We start from the raw sequence: 23,665 nt of genomic DNA, 5'->3' as shown, positions 1-23,665 counted from the left end.
CCCACGGCCCCAGCTGCCACTTTCACTTCTGTCTCCTGAGACCCCAGAGGGAAGTTGGGTGGGGAGGTGGAAGGTGACACAGTAACCGTCCCAACTGCCCCCACCTCTCCTCAGCCCCCCTGTCCCCTGGAAGGCAGTGCCGCAGTCGGCTCCTGGGAGGGGTGGCGGTTCGCTAGCCCGGAGGACTTCCAGGAGTGGACAGCACTGCTGGGCTTCACTGTCTCAGAGGGCACGGCTGCCAGTGCCATGTGGTAACTGACAAGCAGAGGTCACTTTGTCTGACCTCGCCAGGGTGGGCAGGGGACTGGTGGTCTTCCGGTGCCTGTTGGTTGGAGTGCAACGCTGGGGCCTGTGTGTCCTCCAGACGTCCCCAGCTACCGTTGGGTGTCTTCTGACAAAGCCACTGGAGCCCCGGGACCACCTGAAGGCCCAGAACTGCGGCCTGGGGAATCCTCTCTGTAGTCTGGCGCATCTCTTCCTTGCTGTCCTGGGCCGTTTCCTCTCACTGGGCACTCTTGGGAGTGGACTTTGGGAACAGGGGTAGAGGTAGAAGGACCCCCCACCCCATCCTCCTGCTGCCCCGCCTCCACACCATGGAGGGGATGGGGCTTTTCCGCTGGGGAGCCCCAAGGCCGAGTGGAGCCAGCAGGCCTCACCCTCTGAATCCCATCCGGTTCCTGCTTAGTAACTTCTCACCCGGCACCTCCCCCGCCCCGTCCTGCCTCACAGGAGTGGAGGACCCCGGAGATGAGAGCTCTGACAGAGCCCTGGCCGGTGGGGGGGATGGGGACAATTCAGGAATGCTTTCTGGAGGAGAAGGATAGGACTGGAGGCCTGAGGTTCCCACAGCTCCATTTGGGGTCCCTAAGTGCCTCGGTTTGCCAGGTGGCCCCGGTTCTGGCATGGGAAGTGGAGCCTGATGGAATCAGGTCAGAGACACTATGCAAATCCCCATGCAAATGGGCAGTCGTGAGTGGTTACTGACGGGCCTGCCGGGGTGGAGCACGAAGCAGGGCGCAGGCCCCACCGGCGACCATGGCAGTGACCTTGGGCCAGTCCCTACTGAGGAGCCCCAAGGAGGATCCAAGCCCTGAGGCTCACAGGCATCCCTGTGTGTGAGGGGACTGGTGTGACTGAATCGGCCCCGGGCCCTTGTGTGCCCACCTGGCGCCAGCCCTGAGCTGTATCTGTTGTGGGGGTTCAGGAAATACTCCCCGTCAGCTCCCTCCTGGGGGCTGTCTTCTGGCCTCCACGCTGCCCTCCCTCCTTAAGCGGGAAGACAGTGGACCCAGCCAGGCGGAGTCTGCTGTTTCCTCTCCATGGAATCACCGTCTGACCTTCCATTTGGGCCTCTGAAGAGCATGGGACCCGAGTGTCCAGGCTGGAATGGCACTTGTGTGCCTCATGCACTCTATGGACCCATTGCACTGGCCAGTGGGTGAAGCCTGGAGGGGGCAGTGACTTAGCCAAGGTCACACAGTGACTTAGGGCCAAAGCAGGGGCTAGAATGCGGGGATCCAGCATCCCCGCCCAGAGCCCCCATGTTTCCCTGGGACCTCACCCACTTCGTTTCTACTAGGATTCAATCTCCCGTTGCCCCAAATTCTTCCTGAGATGGGGCTGGGTGGCTCCAGGAACTTGCAGGGCTTGGCGGGGAGGTTCCTAGGAGCCAGCCCAGAGGCCACCGGGGGTGGGGGCTGGCCGCTGTCTCTGTAGGGAGACAAACACCTCGCAGCTGCTGCAGGAAGGGTAAGCTGGGCTGGGAAGCCGCAGAGGAGGCTCAGGAGACAGACCCTCACTGGAGAGGCGTCTCCTGGGCAGAGAGCAGGCTGACCCCATCCCAGGAGGTGTGCCAAGGAGGACAGGGCTGGAGCCCGAGGCGGGGCGCGGGAGAGGGGAGAGTTGTCCAGCGGAAGCCGAGGGCGGGGAGGGCTCCCATACCGGGCGCTCCTCTTGGCAAGTCCATTCCTGCCCCTTAAGCCGAGGCCGCAGTGCCGCCCGCACTTGCATTCCTAGGGCGCCTGGGACCTGAGACCACCCCTGTGGCAGGTCCAGCTTTCCTGGACTGGTCCTCCCCTCCCCCAGCCCGACAGCCCGCCCCCAGGTCCCTTGTGGGTGAGTTAAAATTAGCCCAGTGCCCAGGCTAAAAATAGCCCCTGCCCAACCCTGAGGCTGCTGGGCTGGGGGAGGGGAGTCCCCAGGGAGGGGAGGATGGTGGGAATGGGGGTTTGGGTAGTGCGCCTGCCAAACTGGGAGGAGGATGGCGTGGGGGCCTGGCCTGTGCCTTTGAGAGCAGACCTAGGAGAACTCTGCCTCTGCCGTGGGGGTGGGGGGACAGAACACGGAGCCAGGGGAGCACTGGGTGGGGAACTGGCTGGGTAGGGGGTGAGAACTGGCGGGGGCGGGGCTGGTGAGGGACCCGTACTGCCCTTGCTCAGACTTGGGGGGATGCCCCCCACTTCGGGACCAGTACGGTGTTTGTGAAGGAAAGGTTCTCTATCTCCCCCAGGGCCTGTGCACCCTGGACCCTCTTCCTGGGCCGCATCTCTTGGCGTTTGGGGGCGGTCACTGGGTTCACCTTCCTGCCCTGTTCAGACCTCCTCACATGTGTCTGCTTAGAGGGAACCAGTCCCAGGGCTGCGGGTCAGTGAGGGACTGGAAGGCTGGGAGCTTGGGCTGGGCTGGGCTGGGAATGGAAGCGGTACCCCGGGGACTGAGAGGGCCCTCGGGCCTTGGGCTCACCTCTGCCCACTCTCAGGACCTGCCTGCCCTTAAGGTCAGGCAGAGCCCAGAGCCTCAAGGGCCGAAGTGCTCCTTGGTGGGGGTCGGGCTGGGTCCAGTGCACCCCCGGGGCCCCCTGGCCTCTCTGCCCTTGCCCAAGGGGGACCTGCCCTTCTCTTGTCTGTCTCTTGGCTGGACTGCAAGTTTTCAGGGCGGGGATGGCGTCCTGTGGAATTATGCCATGCGCCCTGGCTTCGGGGCCGGCTCTCGTTCTGTCACTTCTCTGCGAAACTCCCTCTCTCCTCCGGCCCTCTCCTGTCTGCCCGTGCACCACACGCAGCCTTGCTACCTTCCCTGTCTCCTTTCCTGCGTCTGTGTGTCTGTCCCCCTCTGCCACCCCCTCTGCATCTGCCTCACCCACGCCTCCTCCCTCATTAGTGAGCAGGCTGCTTGAGGCCGCCTGACTGTGGGGGTGACAGGTGGATTGGATTGTCACCCCTCCCCCAGTGCCTGCTGCTTATTTCATGCCCTGCAGCCCAGCCACAGGGATGGGGCGGGAGGAGGGATGACAGCTGTCTGCAGTGCCTCCTGCCTTCCCCGCCAGTCCACAGCCTGCGCCCCGAGCAGCCTGGCAGGGAGGGATGAAGGGCCCGCTTAATGAGCGAGCTGCTCACTCAGTGCTCGCTCGCTCGCCGTGTGGAAGAGCAGGGCTGAAGCCAGTGCCCTGTGACGGAGGCTGCTCGCTCAGCCTCTCTGGGCACCTGCCCCCCTGGGACTAGCGCTGGTGTGGGTGGTGTGGAAACCTCAGGTCCTCAGGACGGACACGGTGCGGGCTGTGGGGACGAGGGGACACAAGTACTCCCCTGACACTTGGCACTGGGAGGCACTTCTCTGCGGCTCCCCAGGAAGGGCAGCCCTGTCACAACGGCTGCTTGCTTTGCTTGGAGAGACAGCCCGGCCGCGGCCCCCGCCCCTGCTGGCCCCAGGCCACCCTCACACAGGAACTGAGATAGCATCATTCTGAAACCCGAGAATGGTTTGAATATTGCTCAGGTACCCAGAGGTGTTACATTGGGGGAGGCAGAGACCTGCTGCTGGTCCCCTGCCCCCCCAAACCGAGACCCCCCTTGGGGTGCGTTTGCATACTGTTTGCACTTCATTTGCATGTTAATACCACCCGTGTGTTCCTATTGGTCTGGAGAGTGGCTTGGAGACATGGCTGTCCGCGGGGTCCGTGGGGTCTCCCGTCCCCTCAGCCGCTGCTGCTTGTCCAGGGTGTTGTCACGTGAACCTGCTGCCCTGCATCCTCTGCTCTCCATTTGCAATGGCTGCTGTGTGACCCCCTTCTCTCCCTTCACTCAGCCCAGCTGCTGTCCTCTGCTCCTTCAGTCTCCAGGGGGAGGGCCCTACTTCTACTTGCCCCCACGCCCCACCCCAGGAGGTCCGCCCTGCCTCATCCTGCCCAGAGAGCACAGCCCCAGTGAGTGAATCAGAATCAGAAGCAGCCAGAGACTTGGAGGGGGGACTTTCGGTGACACAGATGCTGCCAGCCCAAAGAGTTACAGGTGTAGGCTGAGGTCATCGAAGCATGAAGACCATCCTGGACACGTCCCTGTCTCCATGGCAGCCCTAAACCCTCCCAAGCCTTGGGCTCCAGGAGAAGTAGCCCAAAGCTAGGTCCTCCTAGAGGAGGAGCAGGTGGGAAGGAAAGGAGGAGAACAGTGGAGCCAGGGCAGGCCAGGAAGAGAAGGCTCACATCTGGAGACCAGATGCCGGGGCCGCTGGCTCCTGGCAGTTGATTAGGTAGGTGATGAGGCGGAGGGCTAATTAGGGAGGCCCAGGTGTTCACCAGTCTCCCTAATTGGGTGGGAGGGACGCTTGGACACCAGCGGCCTCCACACCTTGGATAGACCAGTCTAGGGTACGCTCTGCGCACCCAGGCTCCAGCACCCCTCCTACCAGTCAGGGCTGAGTTCATGTTCTCGCCTCAGGGCTTGCTGGGACTGCACAGTGTGGACTCGGGAGCCGCTAGTGCAGACTGAGCTGCTTTGCAGGGGGCTCCTGTGGGAGAGGAGGGAGGACTGCCAAGGCAGGGCCATCTCCTCGTCTGGCAGTGCTGGCACAGAGACCGGGGGCAGTGGGGAACGGGCCTGGCAACATGGAATTGGAACAAGTGCTTTGGGCCACCTTGGCGGGGAGTAGGGAAACATGGTACCCTGAGCCCGTCAGGGCGCTCCGTGGGTCCCTGTGGCTTCCGTGTTCTCAGTCCTGATACCTCTCGCATCCCAGCTCCCCCAGCCTCATGAGGCGGGGGTGGGGGGCGGTGGAGGAGATCAGCCAGGGAGCTGGTTGCCAGGCGACAGTTGCCTAAGCAACCCCATCCTCTCTATCTCCATGTGCTCAGGGCTGCTCCTTAGAAGACTTTAGAGTCTCCCCCTCTGTACCAGCCCACCCAAGAGTGGGAGGGTTGAGGACTAGAGTGGCAGGGCTGGTTGGAGGGTAGATGGTGTCCAAATGGACAAGCTTCAGGCGCAGCTGGGAAAGGAAGGGTTCTGTCTTCACGGAGGACAGAGCGAGCTGGTCCTGCAGCAGGAGTGTTGGAAGTCAGACCATCAGAGGGCTTCTCCCGGGGTCACACAGATGAAACAGTCCTTCCCTTCAGCAGACATTTCCTGAGTTGCTCCTCATAGGGCTGGAGTGGCAGAACAGACAGCTGTGCTTCCTGCCCTCCCCAAGCTTCAGTTTCACAGGGGGGTCAGGCATTAAATAGAAGCAGAGAACTGCAATAACTTACGATGGTGATAAGTGCTGGAAAGAAAAGAACGAGATACCCTGAGAGCACATAATTGGGGGAGCCAAAGGAGTGAAGTTGGCTTTCAGGAATGGCTTTCTGAGGGCCGTGAGCGCCAGCTAAGAGAGCCTCCTCTCCCAACCTGGAGGAGGACCTGCATTGGCCATGAAAGACAGGGGTTACATAGTGGCAAGAATCTGCTTCTGAACAAAAGGTGGTGAGAAGGGGATAGTGAACAGGGAGAGGGAGGGCCGGAGACGCTGTGACGCCATTTACCAGTCTGGATCGGGGTTCCAAAGCCCCGCCAGGGAATCCTCTTCCCCCTAACCCCTTGCCCCTGCCACCTCCCTGTGCCCATCGCGCTGCAGCTCTAGAAAAGACAGCCTTTGGGTTGCACGGGGGGGAGGGGGGGGGCAGGGGAGCTGAAGTCCTTGGGCTGCAGCCTTTACATGGGGGTTTGGCAGAGACTGGGGTCACAGGCAAGGAATGGAGCCGGTTCTGGGCCCAAGTGGCTGCTGGGCCATTCAGGGCTGGCTGGGCTCGTATTGCTGTTGTCCTAGGGCCCTTGTAGGGGGACAGGAGGAGGCACATGGAGCACCGGAAGATGGTACCTGGGCACAGAGTGGGTGGAGGTCCTTCTAGGAGTGGGCAGGGAGGTGCCGTGCCTTCTAAAGACATCTGGACAGAGTGGAGGCTCTCCAGCTGGGCTCGGGGAGGCCCCAAGGATAGTCCTGGTAATGGGGAAGGTGGGGAGGGGCATTCCTGCTTCCTGCCAAGTGCACAGACTCCCTGCCTTCCCTCCCCCATGGCCAAGATGTGGAGACTGAACATGGGGACTTACTGTGGACCCTTGGGGGCCACGTTTGAGTGGAGCTGAACAGGCTCAGCCATTGGGAACGGGGGTTCCTAATTACAGGTGTCTGTCGTCAAACAGCCCAGTGACACCTCTGCCCAGGTTGGGTGGGAGGACTCTGCAGTGGGGTCTTTGGAGGGAGCGCTGGATTTGCATGGCCCGGGCTCCTCCCAGGACCCAGCCGACAGGCTTTAGAAAGCACGGGCCCCAAACCCTCCACCACCTCCCAGGAGGCCCCACCTCTCATGCACACACTCCAGGAATTGAAGGGCTGGAGGAACTCCGGGGTCACGCTGGGCCTCCATCCCACCCTGGGCCTCCCCAGGCCGAGAACTCACCCAGCCTATTGGCGCACTGGCCACACCTGGCAGCATGCACCTTTCCTGGCTCTGACTGGGCGCTCGTCCCCGCGCCCCTCCCATCCCAGTGTGCCCCCGAGTTGTACAGTGCCGTCCTGGGTCTGATGGGAGACGGTGGGCCGTGCCTGGTTTATAGGCGGCCTGCCTGGTGCCCGTGTGCCTGGCTGCCAGCGGGCTCCTTTGCGTACAGCAGCGGCTCTGTATGTTCTCTCGGTGCCACAAGGTGATGGAGGTTGGGTTCTAGACTTGGACCGTTCCTCTAGAGCAGGGATCAGCGAGCTGCGCCCATGCCTGTTCTTATAAATCTAGTTCTGTTAGGGCACCGCCACGCCGGGGGGGGGGGTGTGTGTGTGTGTGTGTGTGTGTGTGTGTGTGTCTACAGCTGCTTTCGTGCCACAAGGCAGAGTTGAGTAGTCACAACAGAGTCCGTATGGCCTGCAACATCTGAAATACTTATTATTTGTCCCCTTGCAGAAAACAGTGGCCAAGCTCTGGTCTCGAGCGGTGGTTTATGTATTTGTTTATGGCAGCAGAACCCTTTCTTCAAATAAACTTGCAGGCTGAGGCCACCGGACTGGTTGGCGAGCTCGTGGTTGTGCAGCCCCAGCCCCGCTCTGGGACGCCAGGCTCCTGGGCTCCGTGAGCTGGTGTGATGACCCTGCTCGAGACCTGCTCTCAGGGTGTAGAGCAGGGGCGCAGACACCATCGTGGCACCAGGCTCCTGAACAAGAACCACTGTTTTAGGCCAGAGGGTAGCGGACAAGCCTCGGTGTCTCTACCCTGGGTGGGCTCTAGGGAGGAGAAAGGGGTGGGGAGTTCTCTAAGACCCAGACCTCAGAAGCCAGAGGTCTGAGGACACGTCCTCTGTGTGACCTGGAAGCTGAGGGCAGCAGTGATGGTGTGGAAAGGCCCTGACCAGAGTCCTGGGCCCTGAGTGTGAGGTCCAGCTGTGCCTGGTGTCGCACGCCGTCCCCTCGGGTTGCCACCGTGTCCTCGTTTTGAGGCTGGAGCTGACACTGCCTGCGTGTCTTGGGGTGCTGTGGGCCCGGCCTGTGTACCCAAGGAGCAGGGCTGAGGGCTGCCATGGCTGACAGTCCTCTCATGACCCCCCCCAGGTGGCTGTGCAGAAGGTGTCCTGCAGACCATGAACTGAGCCCTGGTCCCAGGCCGTTAATGAGCACAGTGTGAGGCGAGCCGCCACCCGCCACCCAGCGATCCCCTCCCCTCCCTGGCACTGAGAATCCCCGGAGAAGATGGGGAGGAAAAAGATTCAGATCCAGCGGATCACTGATGAGCGGAACCGCCAGGTGAGGAGTCCCTGGGGCCCGCAGTGCAGCTGAGGCAGAGCGCTGACCTCTGCCTCCATTCCTTGCAGCCACTCTGAGAGGGCTTCCTGGAGGAAGCGGGTCTGGAGGCTGTCATGGAAGGGGAACCCGCACCTCCCTGCAGCTCTTAGAACCCTGCTCTCACCGGGCTGTCCCGTACCCCTGCCCACGAGCCAAGGGCAGGCCTCCAGCCACCTCGGGACTCCCCTTTTCCACGCCCGAATCCTTCCATCTTCCGACCCCAGGGGTAGAGCGGGAAGCCTTTCTGTCCTCCCTCCCTGACCTGTCATAGTCCCCAGCACAGGGACGCAGAGGTGCTTCCATTGGACTCTGAGTCCTCTGCCTTCAGCGAGTGGGCTGTGGGCGGTGTCCTGGCCATGGGGTGCTGGCCTGTTCCTTCCCCAGACCAGGGGCTCCTGGGGACAGAGCTGTGACACCCTGACATGGGGACTCCCGAGGCAGGGGCCGTGTCCAGCGGCCTGCAGGTGAGGACTCCTGGGCCGGCCTTGACTGAGCCACACCTGGCCGCCCACCTGCAGGTGACGTTCACCAAGCGGAAGTTCGGGCTGATGAAGAAGGCGTACGAGCTGAGTGTGCTGTGCGACTGCGAGATCGCGCTCATCATCTTCAATCACTCCAACAAGCTGTTCCAGTACGCCAGCACCGACATGGACAAGGTGCTGCTCAAGTACACGGAGTACAACGAGCCGCACGAAAGCCGCACCAACGCCGACATCATCGAGGTGGGCCCGCGCGCCTGCGCCCTCCCCTGCCTGCCCGCATCCCCGGTGCCCTCCCCTGCCTGCCCGCACCCCCGCGCCCTCTCCCAGACCCGGGCGTGGAGGAAGGGGCAGTGCACCCTCTCAGAGTCTCTTCACATCCCTCGGGCGCGATGTGACAGCTCTCTGTCCATCTTCCCCCTCCCTCGTCTTTTGGTCTGCTCCTGCTCTGACTCTTCCTTACACTCTCTCTCTCTCTCTCTCTGTTTGCATATCTCCTGCTGTCCCTGTGCCTCTCTGGGTCCCTAGGGCTCTATGTTTCAGAGAGAGCTCCCATTGTGAACTGTTGAGGCATGCGGGCTTTGGGACCCAGCTCGGGCCTTTCCCGACCACGTGGCCTGGGCACATGGGTTAGCCTCCTCGAGCCTGGGTGCCCACCCATCTCCACGAAATGGGGCCAGCGCCTGCTTTGAAGGGTGCTGTGGGATTGAATGAGATGGCCCCATTCTCGCTCCTCACATGAGGCACGCGTGCCCTGGGCTGTGAGCTTGTGCTGGTGGAAAGGTCCCGGGAGCCTTCCTGAGCGAGACGGACTCAGAGATTTGGAGGAAATTCCCTTCTTTTTATATTAGAGGAAACATTTACTGTGGGCTGCAATGTAAAATTTGCATTCATTTTAACGACAGCACAAGTGTGTGAATATGTTCTGAGCATGCAGAGGGCAGCTTTGGGGTCTTCCCCAGACCCACGAGGTGTGTCCCTAGGCCATGTGGCCACATGTGAGAAGCTCTGGCCTTGGGCCGGGACAGCGTATGGGGTGGTACATGGCAGAACTCAGTAAGTCTAGTCCCCATGTGCTTTTCCCTCGTGCCCCTCTCCCTCTGTCTCGTGTCTGTTTCTCTCCCTCCTCCCCATCTTCTAAGCAGAGCCCAGGAATTGAGCTGGGCAAAGCCAGCCCTGACCACCTTCCCCTGGGGACGCCCAGGCACCAGCCCCTCAGGCCGTCACCCAGTGCGTTCCCTGGGCTGTGCCCACCTTTCACCCCTCATCACACAGCCCTCGGAAGGGATGGCACTGAGGGAGAGGGCTGGGGAGATGCCGGGACCCCTGCAGAAGGAGGTTAGGGAGAAGTAGGGGGTCTTCTGGAGGAATGACAGTGCTCCGGAGCGGCGGGCGGGCAGGACCCTCCCCCTCTGACTGCCATGCGGTTCCAGACGCTGAGGAAGAAGGGCTTCAACGGCTGCGACAGCCCGGAGCCCGACGGGGAGGACTCGCTGGAACAGAGCCCCCTGCTGGAGGACAAGTACCGGCGCGCCAGCGAGGAGCTGGACGGGCTCTTCCGGCGCTACGGGGTGAGCCCCACTCACGCCCCTCCCGCCCCCCCCAGGCGCTGCACAAGAAACACAGGGAGTGTGAGAGCCCCGAGGTGGACGAGGTGTTTGCCCTGACCCCCCAGACGGAGGAGAAATATAAAAAGATAGACGAGGAGTTTGATAAAATGATGCAGAGTTATAGACTGGCCGTGAGTAGTGGCATGGAGGACGCCCCCTGTGGTGCATGGTGTGGCTTTGCCCTCTGCCCTCGGCTGCCTCGGACCTGACGGGGGTGTGTGCTGAGCCGTGCTGGGGCTGCTGGTGATTCCCGAGGAACCTCTGACCTTGGCCCTGATAAGCCTGTGACCCCCTTGCTGAGACTCACTTGGATGGAGCATAAGCCGGGAGAGGCCTCAGTGTCCCCCTCACCAGCGAGATGTGTAGATGACGTGACATCCGTACAAGACAGGAACGGACGGAATGTGCTCTCTGTCGGGACTTTTTTGGGGCAAGGCCCCCAGGCCTGCTCGGACCCCAGGCTCAGACACTCAGGAGCATTGTTTAGGAGAGGCAGCGAGGTGGGGTGAAGCCCTGAGGGGGAGGCCGGATGGACTAGCCGCTACAAGTGAAGGAGGCGCAGGCCTTCGGCAGCCATGTGAGTTTCATCTGTCCTCAGGGCCTCTAACCTGCTCCCTGTGTGTCCTGCCTGGCTGAGGACTAACCCGTCTCCACTAGGGGGCCTCAGGGGCCCGGTCCCCTCTGCGGTGGGCAGAGCCCCGCCCTCACTGTCGGGGCCAGAGCTGGACCCCACAGCACCCCCAGCAGCGTGTTTCCTTGGTGGGAGTGGTAGGCAGGACTCCAGAGGGCTGGGCAGAGACGGGGCTGCGGCCTGGGATGCACCGCCCAGCCCCGGATCAGCTCTCACCTGCCTTCCCAGGAGAGACAGGTCCCAGGTAGGGGTCACCCTGGCCTGACCCTGACTCTCCATTTTCTGTCTAGTCAGCTGTCCCGGCCCCCAACTTTGCCATGCCCGTGACAGTGCCCGTGTCCAGTCAGAGCTCACTGCAGTTCAGCAACCCCAGCGGCTCCCTGGTCACCCCTTCCCTGGTGACGTCATCCCTCACGGACCCACGGCTCCTGTCCCCCCAGCAGCCAGCACTACAGAGGAACAGTGTGTCCCCCGGCCTGCCCCAGCGGCCCGCCAGTGCAGGTGAGCGGGCTATAGGCGGGCAGCTGAGGTGGACGGGAGATGGGATGGGGACCTGGGCTTCTGTTTTCAACCGAGAGTGTCCTGTCACCTGCACGGCGTCTCCCGGCTACGTGGCTCTGCCGGGTCAGTCCCCAAGCCCCACTCTGGAGGGGGTGTCCTGTCAGCTCACGGTTCTGCTTGTCTTCCAGGGGCCATGCTAGGGGGAGACCTCAACAGTGCAAATGGAGCCTGCCCCAGCCCCGTGGGTGAGTGTGGCAGCCCTTCCGGGGTGGGGGAGGGTCCAGGGACCAGGAAGGACCTAGATACAGGCGAGGAAGACCCCGGGGCCTGAACTGGAGGTCCAGTCTGAGGCTTTCCAAAGCCCTGAGAATTTTTTGTCTGTAGCAGTAATTGGTATGAGCTGTCAACTCAGGGGATTCTGGGCAAACTGAGAGAATGGACCAACATTTCTAGTTGGAGGAGAAGATCCAAGTTTTTCCCACAGAGAGGGAGAGTTTGGTTGGGATCTGGGGGTGCAAATACATCTGGCGTTGGCTGATCGCCAGTAGGCAGACTCACACGTACACGTACACACTTGTGCGCACACACTCTCACACTCACTCTCTCGTGCAAACATTACACACTCGATGTGCACTTGTGAGCACACATCAGTAAGCCACAGGAAAGGCTGCCTCCCCCACACCCCCACCCCAGCAGCTGACAGCCCCTCCTGCCCTGTGCCGGTGTCCGGCCGGTGACTGACTTCGAATGTCACCATTGACGTCACCCTGGCATTCCTGCCATTCCCAGAGTGATCCGGGAATTGGGATGGAGGCAGGCACACACTTACAGGGCAGCAATATATTCTCAGGCGACAGAGCAAGGTGACATTTCTGACTGGGGTCACCCCACATCTCTGGGCCCAGAGTCCCCCAGCTTAGCACCAGTCACCAGGCAATGGCTCTCTGGCAGTGATTGTGTCAGGTTCGGGAAATGGGAGAGGTGGGGGAATACGCTCCCTCTGCACGGAGAGGGACCTCGGAGCTCAAGGAAACAGCGGCACACACGGGCCCTCACGCCTGGCACGTGGGAAGCGGTGAGGGCCCTAGCTTGGCCTCCAGCTGTGTGCCCTGACAAGTCATGACACCTCTGCCACCCCCACATTTCCTCTTGTAAATAGGGCTGAAGATACGTGCCGTGTCCTCCTCGGGGGGTAGTGTGAGCATTAAATGAGAGAACGTGTGTGGAGCAGACGTGAAGATGGTTACTACGCTTCCTGTCCCAGTCTAATTACGGGGGTGGCGGGCTTATCAGCCCCGAGTGAACGGCTCACCGTCCCCAGAGCTGTGGCATCTTGTCACGTGCTCATCGTAATCCCAGGGTCCCCAGCTTGTGGGAAGGGACCCGCTTGAGTGGTCGATCTGCCCTGGTGACCACGATCCACTGAGGCCCCAGTTCCAGGCTGGCCCCCCTTTCCCACCCCGGGCCGTGGTGTGCCCAGTCAGGGCAGGTTGTGGGGTCTGAAGGTGCTTCCTGTCCATCGAGACTTGGGAGACTTGGGGGGAGGCTTGGCTGCCAGAGGACCTAGTGGTCATTGTGATTCTTTTTCACCCCTCCATCGACCTCGGAGCTCCTACCACCCAGCCCCTCACATGTAGCTTAGAGGCAGGGGGACGAACCCAGTGATTCGGGAGGAAGAGGTTCAGGGGAAATCAGAGCGCTCCATACCCACCCAGAGCCCGAATGTGGCTCTGACCAGTGCTGGGGGGCAGTACTGGCATGGGGACACTGGGCAGGGTCTGTGCGTTTCCTCTCAGCCTCATCTCTTCTCTTCTCCAGGGAACGGCTACGTCAGTGCTCGGGCCTCCCCTGGCCTCCTCCCCGTGGCCAATGGCAACAGCTTAAACAAGGTCATCCCTGCCAAGTCTCCGCCCCCACCCACCCACAGCGCCCAGCTCGGAGCCCCCAGCCGCAAGCCTGACCTGAGGGTGATCACGTCCCAGGGAGGAAAGGGGTTAATGCACCACTTGGTGAGTGGGGTCTGGGCCGAGCGAGCAAGGGGCAGGGGCTGGGAGCGGAGAGCGGACCGAGGAAAGAGCCGAGGAAAGAGCTGACTCCAGCAGGAGAGACGGTCACCCAGCAGTTAGGACTTCCCAGGAGAGCTCAGGGAAGCATGATGGGGGAGACACCCCGAGGCCTCACACAGGGTGGGAACGCAGAGCTCCCAGCCTTGGGGGCAGTCGGAAGGGACAGAGATGGGCGAGAAGGTTCTGTGACGGAGGACGGGGAGGTGTGCCATTACCGCAGCACGGTGGGATGAGGTGACGTGGGGACGCAGCAGCTTCTGGAAGTCGGCAGGACAGTGAAGGGCTCACCTGCGGGGTCATCCTGCTCCCACACAGCGAGGGGCACGGGCTGGCGGTGGGGGCGGGGGCGTGAGGGGGCGGAGGCCAGAGACTGAACATCCCTTGGTTTTATTTCTGCTCCCAGACTGAGGACCATTTAGACCTGGTAAGTGAGACTGGGAGGTGTTTGCTGTGGCTTTGAATTCTGGGTCCGCCCGTTGCTCTGCGACGCCAGCATGGAGTACGTGTGCCCTGTCCTTTCGCCTGTGTGTGTAGCGTGTGTTGTCGTTTATTTGGTTATTTGCCGGGGGCTGTGCTCTGTGCCAAGTGGGACACCGAGGTAAATGAGGCGGGGGTGAGGGCTGAGACATGCATGTGTGTGTACGTGGGTGCATATGGGTGTCGTGTGTGATGCTGTGTGCGTGTGCATGCAGAGGAGTGGGCCAGCCCCAGGCTGTGTCCCAGGATGCCCGGGTTAGATAGACCCTTGGACCAGGGGCTGGACTGCTCTCGTGCCTGTCCTTCCCTCTCCTTCCCTCTCCTTTCCTCTCTTTCTCTCTCTCTCTCTCTCTCTCTCCCTCTCCCTCTCCCCCCCCACCTCCCTCTCTCTCTCTGTTTCTCTCTCTCATTCTCTGTCTCTCTCTCTCTCTCTCTCTCTCTCTCTCTCACACACACACACACACACACACACTTATATACTCACTCTCGGCCAGGCGTGGGGTGGGGGCTCCTCCCCCCAGCTCCCTGATGGGAGGCCAGAGAGGCTGGAAAAGGCAGGCAGGCTTTGGCGGCCAACTCGGCGGCAGTCTCGGCCCCAGCGTGGAGTTGGAATAAACAAGTGAGTCAGCGGCAGATGGAGCTGACAGCTCCACGCACGTGTGTGCATACACGCAGGCACACGCATTCCGCTCCCAGATGCCAGCGCGCCTTCCCGGCGTGTGCTGTAGTGAGATGGGTGGAGAGCAGACTCCAGAGGGACCGGCTGGGAGTTCTGTCCCCTCTGTCACTCTACCTGAGGAGACGGCGTGGGGCCAGCATGCATGCCTTCCTCTCTGCGTGGGTGTCGGTGTGAGTGGGTGCGTGTGGCATGTTCCTCTCCGTGGGCCTCAGTGTCTCCGTGTCTGTACTGCGGGGCCTCCGTGCTCCAGCATCCCACCTGGGCCGGAATGCACGGACGCCAGGTTGGCCCTGGAGTGGAGGGCAAGGCCTGGGCAGCTTCCCCACCTGCCTCCTCCTGACCGACAGCTTTTCCCTACAGAACAATGCCCAGCGCCTTGGGGTCTCCCAGTCTACCCACTCGCTCACCACCCCTGTGGTTTCCGTGGCAACGCCAAGTTTACTCAGCCAGGGCCTCCCCTTCTCCTCCATGCCTACCGCCTACAACACAGGTGAGTGTCCCTGGGCTGTGAGCTGTGTGACGTGGCCTTGGGGTCAGGGAGGGACCAGACAGGGAATGGAGAGGTTCTCTGAGGGACACCCCAATCGGAGGAAGGCTGTTGATTTGGGGGAGCCCCCACCTGGTTAAGGTTGGCAGATTTAGCCAATAGAAACATAGACTGCCCAGTTCGATCTGAATTTCAGATAAAACAATGAAAAATAAATAATGGTTTCATCTGAAATTCAGATTGAACTGGGGATCCCTTATTTTTAATACAGGACCTAGTGGAGAAGGCAGGCCCTGGCCTTAGGGAGCCTCCCGTCGGAGGAGCCAGGCCAGGGGTGTGTTGGCAGGTGCTTCGGGCCACCAGGGTTGGGGCGTGGGGAGGGGACATGGCCAGTGCAGCGAGGCTTCCTAGAGGAGGATGAGGGAACAGAGAGAGAAGAGACAGGGAGGCTGAGCGGGCCACAGAGAGGATTTGTCCAGGTTCCTGGGAAGGCCGTGGGACTCCAGAGTGGGGGTCTCTCACCCCGAGGCTGGCTGGTGGTGCCTGGTGGACTGATGGGGGCCAGGAGGACGAAGGTTGGGGGGAGGGAGCTGAAGGCAAAGAGTCACTGGGACACAGGGGAGGTGTCTCTAGGTAGAAGGATTCAGGCAGGACACTCAGTGCCCAGCCGTTCTGGGTCCCCAGGGCTGTCCTGGCCTATGTCACCCACTCACACTGTCCCAGGAACAGTCTGTGACACTCTCAGCCATCCTTGCCTGCGTTCCAAGCTGCTGTGTCAGGAAGGGCTGCCCAAGGGGAAAGTGCCCAGTCATCCTGTTTCAAAGCATGTATGGGGCTGGGGAGCCCGGTCTGTTTCCTGCCAAGGAGCCCTCTGCCGTCCCCAGATCCTCGCACCTGCAGGGAGCTTGTGTTAGGGCTGTTTTGTGATGACCTCAGACTAGATCGAGAGATCCCCCTACTTCTCCCCGCCCCCAAAGCCCCATTCCAGAACTAAAGCACACTGGGTCCCGGACCCCAATGCAGGTACCCCCAGAACCCAGACCTGTGTGTAGCAAAGCCCCTTGGGGCAGGAAGGAGAGCTGCAGGAGCTGCCCCAGGTGGAGGGGCCGGGCTCTGGCATGTGCATCTGTGCCCGACTTCATCATCCGGCGTCTGCACAATCCTTTGTCCACACATGCACCCACTCCCAGGTCGTTACGTCCTCAGACAGCTTCAGATGGCCGCGTGCCTGGACCCAGTCTGCTCATCTGTGAGAGCTGTGGGTGGACAGGCGGCCTCAGAGGCTCATCCAGCCCTGCTAGTGGGGCTCAGGGCCCCCCTGGAAAAGCTGGCTCCCTGAGGGCAGGCGGGGTGGTTGCAGAGGGTGCGCAGACCATTTTCAGGGGCTGTTGTTTTGGGGGAATCAGTGCCATGGTGCTGCTTTTCTGCCATCTTCTCGCGCCCCCTGCCACTTTGTGAGGGAGGAGGGAGGTTCGTGGGTGTCTGGTGCGCCGCAGGCCAGACTTTAGTCTCTGTGGTGTGAAAGCCGGTGGGGACGCTGGGTCTGCCCCTGGGGCCTCCCGGGAAGTGTGTGGCCTTCGTCACATCCTCTCAGCAGCCAGGGGCTCCAGTCCCTTCTGCTGCGGGACGTTTAAACAGCAGGTGTTTTCAGGTGACTCCAGGTACACAAACAAAAGCCCAGCAAACATCTTGCTGTTTAGTTGTTCACTGGTTATAGCCCTTGGCCCTAGTTCGTGTTCCGGCTGGGGGTGATCTGGCTTTGGCAGTGTCTCGGGTAAGGGACAGGCCTGGCCCCTTGTTGACACTGGCTGCAGAGGTCTGGCTCTGGTCACTCTAGGAGGGGCTGAGCCGGCTGCCAGGTGGCCTGCAGGCCGACTTCCTCTTGTCTGGGAGGAAACGAGTGTCCAGGTGGATGGAGTGGGAGTGTCCTGGGCAGGTGGGGGCCTGGGAGTTGAGTGTCAGCCATTCTCTCGTGAGGGACGGGACAGGCGGGAGGCACTGTCTGGGGCCGCCTTCCTTCTCTCTCACAGGAGTGTTGGGAATAGTCGGCCCCAGGGGCCCTTGCTCTGCTTTTTAAATACAAGCATCTGAAGGCCAGAGGCCAGCGGGGACTGGCCATCGCTGGGGTGAGATACGGAGGTGACAGGGAGGATGAGGATCGCCCCAGCCCTGCCACGGGCTCTCTCGTGACCTGAGCAAGCTCCTCACACTGGAGGCTGCAGTTGCCTCGTTCATAAATTAATAACAAGTAGATCCTGGACTATTTATTGTGTCCCCGACACTGCTCTGTGTGCTTCCTGTGGTTAGTTAGTTCACTTGGTCCTCACAGTGGCTGTGACACGGGCAGGACTGCTGTCTGCAGTTCAGACAGAGTAGCCAGCCCACGGTCACATGACCTGCGAGGGGGCGTGGCCAGGGACTAGGACCGCATCTTATTGCTGCCAGGTTCTTCCTGTCCTCCCGGGACAGCCAGGGCCACGGCTGCAGGGCTGCTGTGACAGGTGTGCCTGTACCCTCCCGCTGCCACCATGCCACACCTGTGTTTGCTGGAAGACACCTTCTAAACGGTCCCAAATGGTGCAGCACCAAACGTGACAGTGCTGGGTGAATTCTGAAATGTCTTGCGGTTCTGTGTGTTCTGGGATGGTGCACACAGCCCGGTTTCTTCACCAAGACAGAAATTTTAGGAAATAATGTGTCACCTCCCGGGGACCGGGCTGCATCCCGCTGCACCAGCTGCTCCCCTTGCAGTGCTCTGGGGTTTGGCCCAGCGGCTCCACCCCCAGCTGCTCTGGGTCCTATGTGGACAGTTCTGGGAGACTGGAGACTTCGCAAAAGTGCAGTGGCAGTTTGATGGCAGTTTGCTTGGGACTAGGGTTTCCAGACGGGAATTCCCGCCAATTCTCAGGAATGTTTTTCGCTTTCCCGTTCCCGAATCCCGAGATATAATCTGTTTTCTGTTCTCCACGATGAATCATTTCGACAAAAGTGGTGGCCAATACTACGAACTACCTGGATTCAAGGAGACGATTTTCCCGATTTCCCGACCAACTTTTCTCAGGATTCGCAAATGGGAAAGCGAAAAAAATTCCTGAGAACGGGCGGGAATTCCCGCCTGGAAACCCTACAGGGGCCACGTCCTTCACCTGGGCCTCCTCTGTCTTGGAAAGGCGCTTGAATGTACTAGCCCCTCCCTGCTTTCTTTTAAATTGAGGTTCTAAAAGTGATGCTTCCACATGGTCAAAAACAACAACAGTGCGACACTGCTTGCTGTAAAGACCGCCCATCTCCATCCTGTAGAAAGTGTCGCTCACAGCTGTTAGGTTTGCAGCTCTTGATCTGGGAGTGCCGCCTCGCGAATGATTCGCCGCCTCGCGGATGATTCGTGTCCGTGATCAGTGGCTCCCCGGTGTCCTCGGCCTCCTGGAACCTCCGTGCCCCGCCCCAGGCGCACCCTCACTTTGTCCCCCTCCCCCCCACCCCGGCAGATTACCAGCTGACCAGCGCGGAGCTCTCCTCCTTACCAGCCTTCAGTTCGCCTGGGGGACTGTCACTAGGCAACGTCACCGCTGTCACTGCCTGGCCGCAGCCACCACAGCCCCAGCAGCCGCCCCAGCCGCCTCCCCAGCAGCCGCCCCAGCAGCCGCCCCAGCAGCCGCCCCAGCAACCTCACCTGGTCCCCGTGTCTCTCAGCAACTTAATGTGAGTCCCTGGGACCTGCAGTCTGCACGTGTTTGTGGAGGGAGAGCTGAGGGGCCGGAAGAGCGGGTCCTCCTGAGAGCTGGGATCCCGTTAGGGTGTCTGTCATCAGTGGACAGCACAGGAGGCACAGTGACAGCCCTGGTGTCCTCTGTACAGGCCTGGGAGACCCAGCCAGCCAAGGGTGGGGGCGGGGTGGCTGGTGGCAGAAGACGACATGGCAGAGAAAGAACTAATGTGACTTGTCCCCTTTCTGCCCTTCACTTGGCCTCTGTCCCCATCCGCTTGTCTCTCCCTCCCCCTCACCCTCTGTCTGTCTCCCTCTCCTGTTTCTGCTCCCTGCGCCCCATCCCTGTCGCCTTCTGCAGCCCTGGCAGCCCCTTGCCCCACGTGGGTGCTGCCCTGACGGTCACCACCCACCCCCATGTCAGCATCAAGTCGGAACCGGTGTCCCCCAGCCGAGAGCGCAGCCCTGCGCCTCCCCCTCAGGCTGTGTTCCCAGCCACCCGCCCTGAGCCCGGCGATGGTCTCAGCAGCCCGGCCGGGGGCTCCTATGAAACGGGGGACCGCGATGACGGCCGGGGGGACTTCGGGCCCACGCTGGGCCTGCTGCGTCCGGCCCCGGAGCCTGAGGCCGAGGGCTCGGCTGTGAAGCGGATGCGGCTGGATACCTGGGTACTGTAGCATCAACCCCCTGCCTGCCAGGGTCGCCTCGCGGGCTGCCCTGTGTGCCCCCCGCTGTCTTAGGCCCCGCCCGAGGCCCTTCGGGGGCAGGACTGACGCCCTGTACCCCCACCAAAGGCCCATCTCCTACCCTTCCTCCAGCATCAGCCCTGCTCGATGATGTCCTCCCCTCAGAGCTGGCCCTGCCACCAGAGTCCTGCCCTTCCAGGGAGAGGGAAATGGGGGGCACGAACCCTGTAGCCTGGGCCACCCCCTCACACCCCCTTCTCCATCTCCTCTCTTCACAGACATTAAAGTGACGGTCCCCACCCCCCTCTCAGCCTCCCTGATGAAGAGTTGACAATCTCACCGCCCACCCCCTGTCCTGGGCTCCTCCCGCTCGACCCCCACTTCCTCTCTTGTGCTCCGTGTCCTGTCGACGGTTACATTTGTGTATAATTATTATTATATTATTATTAATATTATATTTTTTTTAATTTGGATTCTCGCTTTGGAGGGGGGATGCTCCCATCCCCTCTTTCTGCACCCCCGCCATTTTCACTGGCCGGGGGTGCTCTTTTTTGCGGGCAGGGGGATACTTTGCACGTTGTACACATATGCTGCAGGAGGGGTGGGGGCCCGAGAGGCGTCTGGGAAGGACAGGTGCCGAGTCCTGCATGCGGAGCCCTCCCACCCCATCCCCCAGACAGAGGGAAATAACCAAAAAAACTACCAAACAACAAAACCCTTACAATAGACTGAAACCCCAAAGTCGGCTGGCGTGACGGTGGGTTTGTTTCAGGGCAAAGCGAGGCGGGGGCTCTGGAAAGGGTCTCTGCGTCTGGGCTGTCCCGTGGCCGCAGGCACATGGGGCAGAATACCCACACCTGGCCTCCACACGCCCCTGCACATGCACGATGCGTCCTCACTGGGTCTTGTGTGAGCTGCATCCCCAAGGTGTGGGGGTGCCGGCTGAGCTTTGGGGCTGGGAAGGCTGCCTGGGAATCTGAGGCTGGGGAAGTTCGGAGGTGGGGGCCCCTCTGACGCCCCTTTCTGGAGAGAAAGAGCCATGACGAGAGAGCTGAGAAGGGACAGAGGATGAGCCAGGAGTGAGTGGGGTCCCCTCCCTTCCCCAGCGTTTTCTCTAAGATACACAGTGCAATAGCTCCCTTTCCCTCAGTGACACCAGCCCTGTAAAGCTGGCCACAAGCAGGGGGGCCTGGGGACAGGAGCTGGAGTGAGGTGGCTCAGTGGGAACCGGCCTCGCTGGCAGGTGTGAGCAAGGGGACTGGCCCTCCCCTGCACGTACACGTCCCTGAGGAGTGCACGTGGGACGGGGTGAGCGTAGGAGGGGGCCTGGAGGTCCGCAGGCCTGCCTCCCTTGTCTCCCCCTGGGCCCTCTCCCAGCCCCCCAGCTCCTTCGCTGCCACCTCACCTCCCTGCTCGTGCGCCCTCATTGTCTCGCTACCTCCTGTCCCAGCACCCAGGCCCAGCGCACCTTCCCTCTTGGCTACTGTAACTGTAAATAGCAACCTTTGGAAACCGTTAGCAGTGTAACAGTCCAGGAAACTGTTTTTTTGTTGTTGTTGTATTGATATGAAATGAGATTCTATTTTTGTCAAAGTATATTGTAATAATAATGACTCAAACGGCCGTACTGTACAGATGAGGTTCTTCTGCTGTTGTCCTTGCCCCCCACCCCCCTCCAGTCTGCCCCTCCCTGCCGCCTCCCAGGTCCTGGGGCCTCTGGCTGGATGACAGCAAAGTGGAGGGGGCCGGCCCCCAGCCTGTGACCCACACCGCCCTCCCCCAGGGGCCTGGCGTCTGCCCCTCCTTCACGGAAACCCAGCTCCGCTGCCTAAGGGCCGCAGGGCTCCCTTGGGGTCTCACCCTGGTGGGAAAGCAGAGTGGACTCGCCCGTGTGGGGGCAGGTGACTCTGCCTGCCTCTCGGACCCAGCCGCTGGCAGTCTTCTGACACGGCGCAGGGGGACCAGAAGCAGGGGCATGGGGCCGCACGTGGGCCTGCGTGTTCCTAAGGGCGCCTGCTGTCGTATGTCTGCGTGTGCCTGTGCATGTGCGCGTGTGTGTGCACGCGTGTTTGCATGGGTCTCGGAGCCCCTCGGGCCATGTGCATGAATCCTTGTGTGAATCGAGCTCTGAGGGCGTCTGCGTGCGTGTGCTGCCTGGGTGTGTTTGCACAGGGACAGGTGGCTACTGCAGCCACTCACCCTGGCTTCCAGCCCCGTAACCCTCCTCCCTGAGTCCCCGTCCCTCCTGCCCCCCTCCTTCACCTGTTCTCACCCTCAGCTCCGATATTTTTGTCGTGCAGTCAGGAGGGAGCTGGCAGTCGGGCCTCTGCTTCTCCCCGCAGCCCTGCCTCTCCAGGCTCCATGCAGATGTCCCCCCAGGGCCCCGACCTTTACACACAGCTCCCTCCTGGAGCGCCCTCTCTCGCAGCCCCGTCCTTCTTTCAGGGTGACACTCAGTTCCTCTTCCTTCCTGGTCAGTGAGCCATCCTTCTCACAGCTTAACCCCCACCTGCTGAAGGCCACATGGCATGTCTGGTCTTCCTGCAGGTCCCCAGAGGGAGTTTCAAGGGTCAGTGAGACGTGATCAGGGCCTTGAAAGAAGACAGGATGTCGTCTTGTGTGTGTGTGTGTCCCAGAGCCTGCCCAGTAATGGTGAATGGCTGGATGGGTGAATGACACGTGCTCAATAAACGCTGAATGACCGGCCTTCCCTTCTCAGGCTATGCCTGCCACCAGCCTGTCCGCCTTGCTAGGCTGGGCTCGGCCACCATTAGCACAGGGTGGGGTGAGGCCCCTGCAGCTCACGGTGCAATATTAACCAGTTTTGCCCTCTGCCTGGCAGTGGCAACCCTGGCTTTTGATTACCATGTATGGGTGTGTGTGTCCCTTCTTCTCTATCCCTGGGGGCAGGGGGTGGTCTGCGAATGAACATGTGACATTTCTGCAATTCACTATCCCAAGATTTCTGCTGGCCGGCCAGATGAGGGTCCCTGGGAACCCAGACCTCAAGCGGGGGCTGCATTTCTTCTTCCTCTCACAAGCCAAATTTGCCTCCACCCACTCCTTCCTCCAAGACCGTGCCCGTGGCAGAGGCCTCACAGTGCCCCGGCCCTCCCCAGGCTCAGGCTTCCCACAGCTTTTGGGGACAGTGGGCACAGAGCCCCCACACCTCCCGCAGTGATCCCTGGCCCTCACCCGCCCCCACACCGTGGACAGGAAGGACATGATGCACCTTCTCTTGCTGATTATTTATTTGTTTGGAGAGACAGAAATGATGTAAAAGTGTATCTAGAAATATCTCTATCTATATATTTTTAACTGACTCTGGAATCCCCTGGGGTGGGATGGGGGGTGGATTTAGGCTTTCATAGAAGGAAGGGGACCTGGAGCCTGGGAACTCCTCTCCTCCCCTCGGCCACCTCTCCACCCCTAAACACTTGGTAGAAGGAATGGGATTTGTATTGGGGAGGGGGGGCTGGAATGTTCTGGGAGAATCTGGATTCTCTCTGTCTTCCCTGTTCACGTCCCAGAGGGAGGGGGGACAGGCCACAGAGGTGCCCCACCCCCAAGCCCGACAATCACCCACACTCCTGCGGCTCCCCCTGCGTGCTGCGCAGGGCGGGTCCACGTGTGTGGCAGTCAATTTGTTTTCAATATTTCTTTTCGTGCTGTATGGTGATGCTTTCTTAGTATTCTACACAATAAGAAAAGACAAAGTCCTTGAGATTCTTATGAGTTTTGTTTGAAAACTCTTTCACTATATTTGTTGTGAAGAGGTTTACTATTAAAAGGAAAAGAATACACATTTCTGATACTTTGGCTCGGGGTCTGGTTTCTTTGGTGCGGTCAGTCGGCGGAGGGCAGGTGGGACGGTGTCACCTACCAGGTGACAGGCTTGGCAGTGGCCTGCGGCCAGGCACTTCCAGGTACCTGAGGTGGGGTTTCAGGTGAGAACTTTGGGGCTCTGTCAGAAGCAGAGGCAGCCCCGGGACTAGGGAAGGTTGTCCCATAGGAGGGATCCTGGGACGAGAAAGACAAACACCTCAGGGCCAGGTCAGAACGGCGCTGTGTGGTGGGCCCGGGCAGTGTTGGGACCCACAGGGCCCCCCACCTGGTGTTCTGAGGGCAGGTGGCTCTTACCCTCCTCCCGCACCCTGCACAGCTGTGCTGTGGGCAGGTGCAGGGCTCACTGCTAACAGGTTTGGCCACCCAGGTGCCGCAGAGGCAGATGGAGCATGAGGGGCCCAAAGACAGGCCTACAGATGCTGGAGAT

The 23,665-nt window shown here is 60.9% G+C and overlaps 1 protein-coding gene across 4 annotated transcripts in view; it reads left to right on the top strand.

Moving 5' to 3' along the window:
* The window catches only part of MEF2D (myocyte enhancer factor 2D), a 30,531-nt gene extending 7,325 nt beyond the window's left edge, over positions 1–23,206 (top strand). The window contains exons 2-12 of one of the 4 annotated variants that reach the window (XM_033092403.1): positions 7,840–8,031; positions 8,589–8,792; positions 10,156–10,290; positions 11,081–11,291; positions 11,480–11,536; positions 13,110–13,300; positions 13,761–13,781; positions 14,874–15,003; positions 18,489–18,702; positions 19,068–19,374; positions 19,671–23,206. In XM_033092403.1, coding sequence (XP_032948294.1) covers positions 7,978–8,031; positions 8,589–8,792; positions 10,156–10,290; positions 11,081–11,291; positions 11,480–11,536; positions 13,110–13,300; positions 13,761–13,781; positions 14,874–15,003; positions 18,489–18,702; positions 19,068–19,374; positions 19,671–19,682 — 1,536 coding nt within the window. In that variant the 5' untranslated portion in view covers positions 7,840–7,977 and the 3' untranslated portion in view covers positions 19,683–23,206. Of the gene's footprint in view, positions 1–7,839; positions 8,032–8,588; positions 8,793–9,982; positions 10,121–10,155; positions 10,291–11,080; positions 11,292–11,479; positions 11,537–13,109; positions 13,301–13,760; positions 13,782–14,873; positions 15,004–18,488; positions 18,703–19,067; positions 19,375–19,670 lie in introns of all 4 variants that reach the window. The other 3 variants (XM_033092402.1, XM_033092406.1, XM_033092405.1) reach the window with 3 other exon arrangements.
* The last annotated feature ends 459 nt before the right edge of the window (positions 23,207–23,665 follow it).

This window comes from Rhinolophus ferrumequinum, chromosome 22 (assembly GCF_004115265.2).
Source record: "Rhinolophus ferrumequinum isolate MPI-CBG mRhiFer1 chromosome 22, mRhiFer1_v1.p, whole genome shotgun sequence".
Classification (NCBI taxonomy): Eukaryota; Metazoa; Chordata; class Mammalia; order Chiroptera; family Rhinolophidae; genus Rhinolophus; species Rhinolophus ferrumequinum.
This window is presented reverse-complemented; position numbering and strand designations above follow the sequence as displayed.